Here is a 14,028-nt window from a genome sequence, read left to right as displayed (position 1 = left end):
AGAATAATAAAGCATTGGGGCAGGTTGCCCAGAAAGCAGGTGGTCTTTGGAGAGTTTTCAAGACTCACGGGAACGAAGCCCTGAGCAACCCATCAGAACTCAGTGTTGTTCCCACTTTGGAGACCTCTCATGGTCCCTTCCAACCTGAGCGATACTATAACTTAAAAAAAAAATTGGGGTGTTTGGCCAAGAAAGAGCCTAGGGGAAGACGTGATCGTCTTCAAGCATCTAAAGGAGAAAAACAATATTCCGCCCTTCTAGAACAGGAATGGGCTTAAACTGCAGTAAGAAAGACTTAGGTTAAACGTGAGGATGATCTTTCTAACGCTAAGGATAGCAAAGTCCTGGGATGGGCTGGTTGGGGAAGAGACCTGCAACCGCTGAGGTCTTTAAGACCTCCTTGGAAAAACTGTTAGGAACGGCATAAGTATGTTTGGCTGCCCTTTGTACAGGGAAGGGACTCGCTGCTTCATGGGGTCCGTTAAGCTCTGCGTTTCACCTGATCTGTTGCATGCCACAAACACTTTCATATTGGCATATGTAAATAATGGGTCTTATTTGAGTTATTCTACATCAAAGCTTTCTCGTTATACCCATAGGAAATCTCCAGATCAAAGCTTTCTTTTTCTTAGCAATATATAAATCACTTCCAACATGAATTAACGTAACTGGGGAAAAAAAAGACTGATTGGCAGTTTTCACTTACTTTTAAAAAGTATCTAAGTGGAGTTCTCTGCCTTCTATTAACCTCCACTAAACTGAGTTTTGGAGAAAATAAAACCATGGCAAAGTCTTTATATGTGAGCGCCCTTGGTTTTGTTTGCATAAGCAGCCCTCTTCTGCCAAGCCTGTGTAGTCTACCGGCCACTGCCTTCACAGACAAAGCAATTCTTCTTCCCAAGGCTGATCCCAGGACTGAATTTAAAACGGACTAAGTAAAACAGAGCATCAGGTTTTGAACTATTTGATGGGTTTGTGGCGAGGTATTTTCCCTGACGACTACTCAATGCCTTTTAAACGTTAAACCCTTTCTCCCCCAAATCCTCATTCATCTAAAGAGAAACCAAATGAAAATACCGTCATTTGTGGAGCTACGTGGAGCTGTAGATACCATCACGCCTGAGATACCATCACCAATATCTTGTCAATAGGAAAATCCTTGGGTGGCAACATCCAAGCGCGGTGGTAATGACAGCTCTGCTAGAAGATCAGATTTATCTACTGAGAGTTGCGAGTCCCGTTCAGGGTTTCAGAGGTCAGAGCTGGAGTCTGCATCTTTCAACAGAAAATCGTATGAACTTGGTTCATAACTAGAAAAGTTATTTTTATGGATAGGCTTGAGGTCTAAGTTCATTGCCCAGGTTGTGCTGGAGACTCCAGCTGGAGACTCCAACACAACCTGGACAATGAATTTAGATCTCAAGTTTGTCCATAAAAAAAACTTTTCTTACTAATACATATTTCTTGTGCGGAGCCACAATTCATCCTCAGCTCAAGCCTTGATCATGCTCTCTGTTGATAGCAGGGCAAGAGAACCAGAATATAAGTAATTTTATAAATAATATGAATGTACAATATGACTGCATGCCTGCCTTTCAAAAAAGCAGAACTCTTATGGTAAACGTTCACCCCTAAAACATTTCCCTAAATATTTTAAAGGACCAAAACCAATCATCCCTTTAAAAAAAAAAGAACACACACCCCCCAAACCCCAAAAACCCAAACCAAAACAAAAAACCCAAAAAAGCATTAAGGCAGCTCAGGATATAGCACGTAGTCAACACTTAGCAAAGTGAAACCTGATCTCAGTAGGACTTCTTTATCGTTAAAGATTAAGACGAAGCCCTTATTCTTTTATTACTTATTGAGCAATTCAGCCTTGTGCAAACCTGTTACATCAAAAACATGGTTGAGCCAAGGTGAGCCGGTTACAACGTGGTTTCCCTTTGAACCATTGACAGCACAGACCTACCTGGACTTCGTCTTGGATATACTTGGGACCTTTATCAGTTCCAGAAAACATACCACAGCTAAATCCTGTTCACGCTCCTCATTGCAGGTGCGTTACAAGTGGGTCAGAGGACAAGAGCGTTGTCTGGAGCTCCTCTTTCAGTTGTGTTAGTAAAATAGCCAGTACTTGAAAGATTGAAGTAGCATTAAAATGGAAAGAGGGAATAGAGGAGTAAAAATATTCACCTCTCCTCCCCATATAATTGAAAGGCCATTAAGCTATACTTTCAATATTTTCTGCAGGGTTTTTAATTCCCTCTTGCCAAGAAAAATAAGTGAACGTTTGCAAGGCTGCAGTGATGGATAGGGAAATAAAATTATTGTCTAAACTGAGATTAAAAAATGCTCAGCATGACTGAAGAAGATACCGGATAGTTAAAATATCCTTAGGCTGCAACTATTACAGAGCCTGTTACAGTGATAATTAGAACAATAAATAAAGAGAAACCATCAGGTTGAAGATTTTTTTTTTTTTAAGAAAAGAACAATTTCTGAGGATTTAGCTCTTACATAAAATCCTTATTGCAACTGTTTGGTTATTGGTAGGAAAGTGGGATGCATCTATTTTAGATGAGATGCACAAAGACTGCAACAGCAAGATTGATCAGCAGTGCTTTGCTACCTGGATTATTTTACATTTGTTGGTCTTCAGAAAAAAAAGAATTATCCAAGGAGCAAGAGAGATTTTAATCCCAGATACTGTATTTTCAGTGCTGTTGATGGTACTTCTCGTTCCCACTCTATAGTCCTTGTTATGACTTCAGATCCCTTATTACAGTTATGTTTCCCCTGGTTCTACTTTCTGTGTGTTTAAACTTGAGGGGTTTTGATGGAGGGTAGTGGATAAAGCTTCCTGATAAACATAGCAAGCACCTGAACATCTTTATAGCACAGGCCTTTTATGAGTTATTATGTTTAAAGTAATTTGTGTTTCCAATTCACAATAAAACTACTATTTGTTTCCTATTAGTTATTTCAATTTTTTTCTTTTTAAAGGGGATCAGCCATAGCAAGAATCATTGGCAAAAATGTCCAGAATTCCAACAGATTTGATCCTACTGTCAAGATGTGGGTATTTGAAGAGATCATCAATGGAAGAAAACTCTCAGAAATAATCAACCAGGAACATGAAAATGTTAAATATCTGCCTGGATACAAGATACCCAAAAATGTGGTAAGTTGGGAAAAAAAAAAATCACTGAAATATTGTTATTTTTTATAAGGGAGGCAACATCTGGCAAAATTAAAATTAGGAAGTAATTCACTGCTTCGTTCTGGTTTGCCACCTAACTCACTCCAATATTTTAAGTACACTGGAATATAACTCACTTCTGTCACTTCTGCTTGTCTCATATGTCACACGCAACTTCAAACACCCAACTGTGTCGGGTGCTGGTAACGCACCCTCCTCCTCTCCGGCAGAAATCAGCACAACTCTATAAATGGCAGGCAGAGATCTGTCTACACAGAACTGAGATATTTCAAACCCACAGCATCTTCTGGAAAAAAAGGGAAAGCTACTGGCTCTCCCTTCTTCTAAAAAAGAAATCAACAGCACAGCTAACAGCTGTGGCTTACCAGAAGATGAATGAGCTATCGGCTCATGGGTGATTTCAGGATAGCAACACACTGCTATGATTAATAATGCTGTAAATTCTACCAAATATATAAATTTCATGGACATTTAAAATACCAAATTATGCATCTCTACTTAAATTAATCAGCTTAGATAATTTATTGCTACCAAAGAAAGCAAGGTGAGGGGTTTTGGCTGTTCAAGATTTTTGCCAAATGCCACTGTTTTGTGAATTAAAGAAAGTAGCACCATGTTTCTGGAACACTTGCAGTTGTAAAAGGAAGTTAAGATGCTGAGACCCACCCACATGGTGGGTCTCCTTCCTTGGAGAGTGGTTATGTTTAGTACTCCATTTAGTGCTGCGATTGCATATTTGCACTCCTGTGGTTTGAACTTGGCACACAGTTCCCCTGGGTTAGAATTGACTTCTCACTTATTTTTACAACCCTCTAGCAGATCAACAGGCTTGTCATCGTCACTTGAGATCAGCTCCATCCTGCCTCTAGCAAAGTCTGAGGCTCTACCAGCAGAAATCAGCTGGTTGCAGTAAAGCCTGGAGGGACCCTCACATCTTTATCTCTGACTGAGGAAAAAAAACCAAAAAACCACACTTTTTTTTTCCTTGCATTGGTCTGCGACGTTTTGGAGAGACAGAAACACTGTCTGTACAGCACTGCTAGCCTCTGCCCCACTCCCACTTTGCCATTTTCCTGGAGAAGCAGCCTTGCTGGCAACGGTTCTGTTTCTCCCGCCGGGAATCCCACTTGCTCTAAGGCGGTGTGCTCCAAGGCTGCGTCCAAGGGCAATGTTCGCTCTGATTGTAAACTGCTTGTGATAGCAGGCGCAAATTGAACTGCCGTTGCCTCTGTAGCCTGGCTTGAATTGTTGTTCTGAGTAATGCTAGCATTTGGAGGAAGATACGGCTTGCTAGTTATCAAGGGTGTGGTACAGGTTTTTGTAACTATTGGTCAAGTTACTATATATTTAAAACAAAGGCGCATACCCCCCAAAGATGATAATAGTCTCTGCCTTTTGATATAGTTTATTCCTGAGTAACTCTTAGCTGATGACCTATGGGAACTAAAGACTGCCAGAAGAGGCTCTGTCTCACCACCCCGGTTTGCTCCTGTGCTCCCCAGTGCTACCACTCATTCCAGAAGAACCATATGGGGTTCCTCAGTATCTTCAGGAACCGCCTGAAGAAGCTGAACCAGCAAAGGGGCTTCCCAGGACGGTGCAAGTTTAGAAAGTATATCATCTTCCCCAGATTATCCACAGAGGGCTGGGATGGGAGGCAAGTTAAAAATAAAATAAATTTAAAAAATCCAAACCTAAAAAACGTTAGGCTGCTTTGAATATTTCAGAAGAGAGCTGCAGTTGCTCACCTGAAGAGCTAGCAGCTACGCAACAGTGCCAACTAAAATTAAAGACATTTGCAATGCATCTGCAATGGCTTCGGCACGTTGGTATCTTGCAAGGTGTGAGGATTCCTACCTGGGGCTCATTTCAGTTGTCACTCTTGTCCAGGTGGCTGTACCGGACGTGGTCGAAGCAACAAATGGGGCAGACATTTTAATGTTTGTTCTGCCACATCAATTCATTGAACGAATCTGTGAGCAGATCGCAGGCCAGATAAAACCCGGGACATTCGGGATTTCACTGATCAAGGTAAGTTGTCGTCTCCACAAGACTCAATCTGTAGGGAGTAAATAAGTATCTCCAACTTAAGGGTAGGAGCTCCAGTCCTCAGCTGCATGCTCTGCATAAACACAAGCATTTCTTTCTGCAAGAGTTAAAACTTACCCAGCCTCTGCCAGCCCTTCTGCTGCTCACATGGCCAGGGAGAGGAAAGGATGGGGCAACCCAGCCGGGCTACGAGTAATAGTCTTTGCCAGCCATCTTTAGCCTGGATCGGTTCCCACTTGGACCAGCACGGAGGTGAAAATGGGCAGAGAGCGGGCTACATAAGCTGGTGCTGCTGCCAGAAAAAACATTCATCAGACTACAGCGTCAATTAACTCTTGACTGGAAAGAGCACTGAGTCAAAGTGCCTCTTCCAAGTACATGCTAAAGCTGTTCTTGGCAGCATTAAAAGTAATGATTTTGCAGAACTGAAGCAATTTCAATCTGGCGTGAACTGAGGAATCTCTTTTTAAGGTTAGAGGTACCAGATTGTCATAATCTTAAAAGGAATTAATATTTTAAGAGAACCTCAAACTAAAAGTCAGAGGCGAAGCATAGGAATGTAGTCTACTGCTTCTTCTATTGCTTGCATTACAGGAAATATCCAATTTAAAATTGTAATGAAAATGTCATTCAAGTTTTCAGACTGCAATACCAGCTCTCCCCCCCCTTTTTTTTTTCCCTGTAGAAATTATCTCACAAGCAGCAGTACACAGAGGAGGGGAGGGTGGGAGAGGAAGGAAATTCCTGCAAACTTACTTCTTTCTTTAACTTAAAAAAAAAAAAACCCCAAGACAGTTCAGTACACTCCTTAATACCAGTGAAGCACTCAGATTAATACTTAGATCTTGCAAAAAAGCCACTGCTTGTAGGCTTAATTTGAAAGTCCGGTTCTGTACTACAGGCGTTTAACACAAAGGAAAAATACAGCATCAAGGAATGCCTCAGGCAGCAGCACTGGATGTGAGGCCTCTTGCAGGGTTACCTCGACTGTCGCCACCTTCTCCCTGAACTTGCCTTGAACTTGCAGTTATCGAAGTACAAACCCAGAGCATTTGTATTAATGGCTAATGCTAGTGAATGTAAGACCCGAATGCTTCCAGTTAAAACCAGAGAGCTGCAGGCAATGGAACACCTTCTGCTTTCCCGATGCTCTACTGCTGTCATTTTCCTATTTTAATAACTTGGCTTTGACTATCGTCTTTTATTCAGGGTGTCGGTGAGGGTCCTGACGGCCTGAAGCTCATATCTGACCTCATTCGAGAGAAGCTGAAAATAGATATCAGTGTGCTCATGGGGGCCAACATAGCCAAAGAAGTGGCTGATGAGAAGTTCTGTGAAACCACCATTGGTAACTATTGCAAAGAGCAAATTAGAGCCGCTAGCTGTGGTTTAACGTCACCCGTGGCTGGGCAACAGGATAACCTCTGGAGGTAGCAGGGGGATGCGATGGGTCCCGTGTGGTTCCCAAGCGGTGCAGTGGGTGCGGTGCCCACTGAGCTCATTCAGGGAGGAAGGGTGATTTCCAGGGGGTTTGGTGCTGGCAGGATCAGATCCAAACTGACAGTGGGTTTCAGTGCTGACAGCTAATTGAATCCATTAAAAAAATGACAGCTTAATCCTGTTTCTGTAGGAGTTGGCAAAAGCCACCTTTTATGTCTCTACAGCTCAACAGTGAGCCCATCGGCGGCTGATACACTATACAGTCTAGATAGAGAAGTGCAATCAGAAGCTCGTATGTGCTCATGCTCCCTGAGGTGTATTTCTCCATCTTCAAATTTCTTTCTTTAAAAAAAACAACCCAAAAGAACAAAAAATAAAACCAGTAACATTCTGTTCCTCCCTCCCATTCAGTCTGCTTGCCAAGACGTAGCCTCAGATCCTCCCAGAACTGCGTCTGACTTGACTTGGAAAGTTCATCCAGTAGTTTTTAAAACCCATTGATTTTTAAAGTCAGCGGAAATTAAAGTTACATCCTTCCATAGCTAGGGAAGACAAAAAAAAAAGTTACTGTTGCACTACTGTTCCTTTGCCTTGCAAAGGTTATAGTAATGGTGAAAACTGTACCAGCCGGGGGCATTTGTTGCTGGCAGAGTGACTAGGCACGAACAGGACTAGACATGATTAGGAGAGCTGAGCAATATTCATTCTCTTGGGGGGAGTTTAACTTCTGCTGGCCCAGTTTGAAGCCATGCTGTGATGATGACTGTGCAAAGAGCTTCGTCCCTCGCTTTTGTCTTTGTGGAAAGCCAGACAGCCCAGGAAGAGCCACCTCCAAGAGACTGGGTATCCCCCAACATCAGTTATTGCGAAGGATGAGAAGCAAACCCAAAGTTTCTCGTAAGATGGGGCAGAAACCCCACAGCTACCAGAGTGCTATTGCCCAGGCTCTTTAATACTCAGAAACACTGAGTGCCCAGAACCCCTCCAGGAGCCACAGCTGGAAAACGCTACAGCTCCTCACTGCTGAGCTCTCCCTGAAGGAAACCAAGTTGCCTCCTGTAAAAATGAAGTGAAACTCCATTCAGAAGTCTTTGCCCAGCTGGCTACCCTTCCTCTCGATACCTAGGCGAGCACTGTAATGACACGATACACGACCTCTGTAGAATTGGTAACATAAATGTTTGAGCAGTGCCAACGTTCAAGTTCTTCATCTGTGGATCTGCCTGTAATTGGGAATTATTTGCACCCCATAATAATACTTAGCAATTATACCGATTTACATTTTCAAAGCAGCAATTATACCGTTGTGCTGAACAAAGCGATTTGTAAATATTATCTTTTGCAAGGTTTGTGGTTATACCAGCTTTCTCAAGCAGAAAGCTGCATTAGGCACTATCTACTTTTAAGCTCTTTAAAGCGTTATTGAGCAATGCTTGGTCAATGCCCTGGGACTTGCATACATTTAACACTGGCTTCCAGCAGCACAAATCTCTTGTTTAGCAACACCCATTTACTGGGACCACAAAACCTCAAGTGGTCCCTGGGACCTTATTTCAGGTTTCAGTTAATTGTGTGTACTCTGAAACGTTGCAAAAAGGCTCTAACTTTCATCCTGCCTTCCCACAGGGTGCAAAAACGAAAGGCAAGGGGAGATCTTTAAAGAATTATTGCAGACCCCCAATTTCAGGATTACCGTGGTGCTTGACTCGGATACAGTGGAGATTTGTGGAGCCTTAAAAGTGAGTCATTTCAAACCAAAATGTTTTTATTAGGGCTAAATTCTACCCTCACCTGAGTATTCTGTAAGCCCCAGGGTCTAACATGAGTCCTGCCACCGTATGATGAGCGAGCACAGACACGATGTTTGCGTGCCAATTTTCCAGTCTGTTACAAAGGGAAAATTTACTTAAAAATATAACTGCTGGCAAAGCATTTCACAATAGCTGCATTTTTATCTTTATTTAACCAGAGGCACCTCTGCTTCTGAGGGCAGACTTTAGTCCGCTGTATTTTCTTGTCTGCATGTAAGCACATGGAACAAAGACTCTTACTGCATATAGAAGCTCCCACTAATAACTTATTTCCACGGTTCAAGTAGTAACCCACTAGAAAGTCTGCGGCAGAAGCGATGCTCTGTGTTGACAGCACGTCTGTGCGGCGTTCAGCGATACCCATGTCAAGATCCCAGGCTGGATCAGAGGCGATAACAAAATCACCAAGTTTCCAGTGCGGGGGCACTTGAGTGAGATTTGGCGTTTGCTTTTAAATGTGCTGAAAGCGACTCCAGCCTGTGATCCTTTGTACTTTTTTTGTACATTCAACCATTTGTACTTCAATAATTCACCTTTCCTTGGAGGAGGGGGGATTACTGGCTAGGAAAGAATTGGTCCTGTTTAACCTTACGTACAGAATGAAAAGTTTCATTACATACAAAACCAAGTACTCCCAGATTTTGCTTTCGGCCACAGGCTGGAACTGGGGGCAGGCGCAGAGGGGAGAGAGGTTGCTTCTGTTTTGTGGGAAATCTTTGCTGCTCTTGAAATCATTGCTTTGGCATTGCCTTTGCTAAAAAAATTAAAAAAAAAATCTGCACTGGGGCCTGTGCCTGTCTGGAGCACACACTTCAACGGCAGTACTAGGTGACATATTACTCACGTCCAGTGAGCTACACTTATTGAGGGGCTGGGAATTGGGAGATGGGAAGGGAGGTGTGCAGGACAACGGTGAGGAGTTGTGAAGATGTTTAGGATCCCGAGAGATTTGTTTAGAGCTGTAGAGAAGGGCAATTCTACTGACTGTTTTTGCAGGTGAAACCAAGGTTCGATCTACTGCGGCACCTGTACGTAGAACCCATGCCTGTTTAAATTAGAGACCCACAGAGAAAACCTGGAAAGGTGTGACTCCATGTTGGATATTTTAAATAGTTTAAACAGAAAGGTCAGTGAGTTCCAACTTGGAACTAGCAGAAAAACAAAGCATTAATTGCATACACGCTACGTGATTGCAATATTACTATATTAAACAAGCTGCTTTGATTTTTGCCCACTGGAATAACAGAGGATACTTTATAATAATCTTCTAGAAGCCCAGCTACTTCTGTTCGACAGTAGTTAGGTGTCCACCTTCTTCATAACATAAACTCATGGCCATTGGAAATTGAACCTTCTTCGGGTGAACGGGGTGCAGACAGATTTGCAGGGTTTTCTTCAAGCTCAGTGCACGCTGATAAACCGCACGTCTTGCCTGACCGTTTCCTTTCCTCCTCTCTATTTCGCACTGAACTGTTTTTAGAACATCGTAGCAGTGGGAGCTGGGTTCTGCGACGGACTGGACTTTGGCGATAATACAAAGGCAGCAGTTATACGCTTGGGCCTTATGGAAATGGTGGCCTTTGCCAAGATGTTCTGCAGGGGACCAGTATTGGTAGCCACTTTTCTGGAAAGCTGCGGGGTCGCTGATCTAATCACTACCTGCTACGGGGGACGCAACAGGAAAGTAGCAGAAGCCTTTGCTCGCACAGGAAAAGTAAGGAGGATTTTGAAATATTTTACACTAACGCGTGAAGAAATCCTTCTGTGTTTTACAAAGGCGTCATTAGCTGTTTGCCTTCTTGGTAACTGCTGGTATCGCAGCAGCATCCCCTCTGATCCAAGTAATCAGTCTCCTCTCTTCTAGTCCATTGAGGAACTGGAAAATGAGATGCTGAACGGACAAAAGCTGCAAGGTCCTCAGACCTCAGCTGAAGTCTACAAGATCCTGAAACAGAAAAATATGCTCGATAAGTAAGTGCTTTGATTTAAAAAAACTGAATCAACACAAATTATGAATGATTCATAACCTCCTTAACGGTCTTGTGTTTAATAATCTTGTTCATTTCTGCAACAACTGCTTTCCACATCTTGGGCCACCGTTAGAGCTCAGCTTAGCCTGAGTCCTCATTGCCGTGGTCAGTAGAACGGGACGAAGGCTGGACAGCATTAGAAGAAAAAAGCCACAGACATATAGGAAACAAAAGAAATAATAATCCAAAGGAGCTACCCAGACATCCCCCTCCCGCTAAAGAAGATTGAAGGCCATACACAGAGTCAGCTTGCAACCATGATCTATGGGTCAAAGGGTTTCTTGTTCTCAGTGTATCACCGTTACAGCTTGCAGCAATACTGCTCTCAGTGCAAAGGTTAACTAGGTTATCTCAGTATAAAATTCAGGAGCAGACTCCTAATCAAAAATTTTTATACTCGTCGAATAGGTAACGTGCTGATATCAATGCTTTAGTGCCACAAATAATGCCGAGATAAAAAGTACTTCTAATTGTTTGGGATGATGTAAGATTATTTATAATTTGAAACCTTTGTCTCAGCTTACACAATAGAAAAGCTAAACTTCCTTCCATCCCATTCGCCCTCGTACATTAGCAGTACTGAGAGGTCAAACGCTGCTAAACGAATACTTAAAAAAAAAACCCTATTAGAATTATAACAGGACAGAATATTTGAGTGGCAGCATCTTTCAAAAATGAGAGAGAGAAGAAAAGCTCGTTTTGACACGACATGAACTTTAAATCAAAACTTGATCTAATAAGTATGCTATAATTGCACTTAGTTACACACTCAGCTCCCAGTCATTCAGTGGACTCACTTTTTACCACATAATGACTAAGACAGCTTGCAAAAGGGAAAGAACCCTTTAAGCCAGGAAAAGAAAATCATTAGGCATTTTCATTCTTTTTAGTCTTTTTTATATCAGTAATGAATGCAAATAATACATGCATTTTACACACAGGAGAAAAAAGAGGATATGCAATTCACGATTTTTTTGTAAATAAAAAATGCTGGATAGGAATTTTGTCTCCAAAGCAGCTCTTCTCTGCTGTCAGCCCCAAGAATTGCCCCTAGCTCCTCTTAATTGCCCTATATAGTCTTCCAGTAAAGGCACCTCCAAGTTAAAATTATATTGTTGAGAGAAAAATTTTCCACTTTCCTTTTACTGTAACAAAAATAATATTTTCCCCCCCCCCATTATAAGTGGAATGGAAATGCTTATATAAACTTTCAAAACTATTTTCATTGCTACGCGCTTCTTTTAGGTTTCCATTATTTACAACCATCTACAAGATCTGCTACGAGGGTCAATCGATCCGGGATTTCATCGCGTGCCTGCAGAACCACCCAGAGCACATTTAGAGGTCCGCTCCCCTCACCTGGTCACGTTCTCATCTTCTGAGGACTTCTGTCCACTCCACGGCAAATAAAGTAGAGAAACAGGTTGTGTGACAACGCTTGCTGTAAAAGCAACAGAGAATGTATTTCAGTATCCTCGTTCTGGGGGTAAAAAAACCCGCCTTTAATTTCAACATTATACCCAAGGAACAGGAAATGAATGTAAAATTTAACAGTATTTGATTTGAGCTAGTAATGTGGGCATTTCCCCAGGATTACTGTCTTGTTGATTGAGAACAGTTCCCCTTGAAATTTCCAGAAGAAGAGCTCAATCTAGCTCACGTGAACCTCAACATTTTGCCTACTAGTATTACTTACAGAACAGCACAAGATGCAGAAAAATTGAAGAACTCATCCAAACAGAAAAATTACAGTGAAAAAAAAAGGTTTGACAGCAATAAGATGCAATCACCTGGGCAGATGTTGGGTTTCCATAACTCCCCTCAAACACAAATAACATTTTGTATTTTGTGACATTTAGTCCTTCCTTGATTTCGTTTCCCAGTGTAAGCCCCTTTGAAAAAATCGGCATTGTTACTGTCCTCAGACATACATGAATGTTCAGCAGAGGTATAAATAAAACAGTTTAAGGGGGGGGGTGTGTTTGTTTCAAATTCAGGACACTAGGAATTGTCAGTAGTAGTCTGATGTTCGTTAAATTTACTGTACTTCGTTGAAATACAGAAAAAAAATTTGGAATAACCGAATACATTTACGTTAGCATCAGGATTCCTCAGCAAGTTATAGCTGTTGATTGGTACTAGCTGAGAGAGGAGAGCTGGAGGTTGACAAGGAGGACGTATGCACGACTCAGCCTGCAGCGCGTGCAATGCTGTTATTTTGAGGACGTAACAAGTAACAGTGAAAAACCCCCTGTGGTACTTAACTTTTCATACGTGCGTGAAAAGGACCGCTAAGGACGCACAGAAATCCTGTAAAATTGCATTTGAAACCGGGCCGCATTTTAACTCCACCGGGAAACTCCGCTGGAGAGACACCAGTGCAGCTCCCCGCGTCTCTCCAGACTGCAGACTAATGCCCTGACCCTGCTGTAGCTTAAGCAACGCATCTTACGCTCCTGAAGAGAGAGAGAGAGCTCTTATCTACTTCTGAATTTTAAACACACACTGGTTCATACACCAGTTTTTTATTTTGCTACCAATGGCGTTAAATTTTAGAAACGTAAGTTTTTAAACCTTACAGCTGTACTTGGGTAACTTTACATACCTGATGTTTTTCGGAGTTAAAGCCATCTATGAAACGAACAGTGGCACATTTTATAAGCTTTAATACCCTTTTGAAAGACTCCTATTTAGAGACAAGGCAAACAAAAAGGAAGAGTAACCTACTTTTGCTTTGCTTTATCCGGTTTTCCAAAATAGCAGAGAGGAAGGCACGTGGTTTTTTTGATCTCCCTATGTATTCGCTGACATATTGCTTGGGGCGGGGGGGAAGCTAGATTATAAAATCGTCTCCGCTCTGCATTTTAGAGGAACGTTGTTATGCCTTTCACATTCGTCAGAGTAATATATATAAATGTATTGTAATTATAAGTGTATTGCAAAAGCCTCAGCCTCGCAGCTAGCAAAGCTGGCTCGGGTACCAGGAACAGCGGCTGCGGCATCCCTGCTCCCTGCTGAGCAGCAGCGAAGGTGGCTCAGCTCCTCCAGCTCGGAGTCCGGTCACAGCCGAGGGCTCGGGGCTCCGCGGGGCAGCGCCAGCGTTCCTCCAGCTGAAACGGGAATCACATGGCCAAATCCCTCACACAAAACAGGGAATGATGATCTTCCATTTCAAGTGGAAAAAGACTTAAATACTGCGTAATTTTTAAGTATCGAATACATGAGGATGGGGTAGAGAATCCAGGAACCTCCTTACTTCACCGGCAGGCTGAACTTCTGATAAGTCATGTGTGAGCTAATAATAATATAGAACATTTTACATGCAAAGCGTATCAAATAACAGTTTAATAAAGTGATCAATATGCAGACTTGGTGTAATTTCATTTTTCAAAATTCTCACAAAATAAACGACTGTTGTGATGGCGGTCCTTTATTGCGCTTATTCTTGTGGTTAATAATTGTCAGCTCTCAAAGA

At 42.2% G+C, this 14,028-nt stretch overlaps 1 protein-coding gene across 1 annotated transcript; it reads left to right on the top strand.

Moving 5' to 3' along the window:
• Window positions 1–3,012: 3,012 nt before the first annotated feature.
• On the top strand, window positions 3,013–12,430 carry LOC103919593 (glycerol-3-phosphate dehydrogenase 1-like protein). Its single transcript, XM_009327125.1, has 7 exons — window positions 3,013–3,184; window positions 5,114–5,254; window positions 6,482–6,620; window positions 8,339–8,451; window positions 10,004–10,237; window positions 10,388–10,494; window positions 11,799–12,430. Exons 1-7 carry the CDS (start codon window positions 3,077–3,079, stop codon window positions 11,893–11,895), a joined length of 939 nt encoding a protein of 312 aa, XP_009325400.1. The 5' UTR covers window positions 3,013–3,076; the 3' UTR covers window positions 11,896–12,430.
• The last annotated feature ends 1,598 nt before the right edge of the window (window positions 12,431–14,028 follow it).

The sequence above is a fragment of the Pygoscelis adeliae genome, unplaced genomic scaffold (assembly GCF_000699105.1).
Source record: "Pygoscelis adeliae isolate BGI_AS28 unplaced genomic scaffold, ASM69910v1 Scaffold227, whole genome shotgun sequence".
Lineage (NCBI taxonomy): Eukaryota > Metazoa > Chordata > Aves > Sphenisciformes > Spheniscidae > Pygoscelis > Pygoscelis adeliae.
The sequence above is the reverse complement of the archived record's forward strand: the minus strand, read 5'-3'. Positions and strand labels throughout refer to the sequence as shown.

Coding starts and splice junctions, on each gene's coding strand:
- LOC103919593 (XM_009327125.1), top strand. CDS start 3,077: ATGTGGGTATTTGAAGAGATCATCAATGGAAGAAAACTCTCAGAAATA. Junction 3,185..5,113: donor ACAAGATACCCAAAAATGTG/GTAAGTTGGGAA, acceptor ACTCTTGTCCAG/GTGGCTGTACCGGACGTGGT. Junction 10,495..11,798: donor CAGAAAAATATGCTCGATAA/GTAAGTGCTTTG, acceptor CGCTTCTTTTAG/GTTTCCATTATTTACAACCA.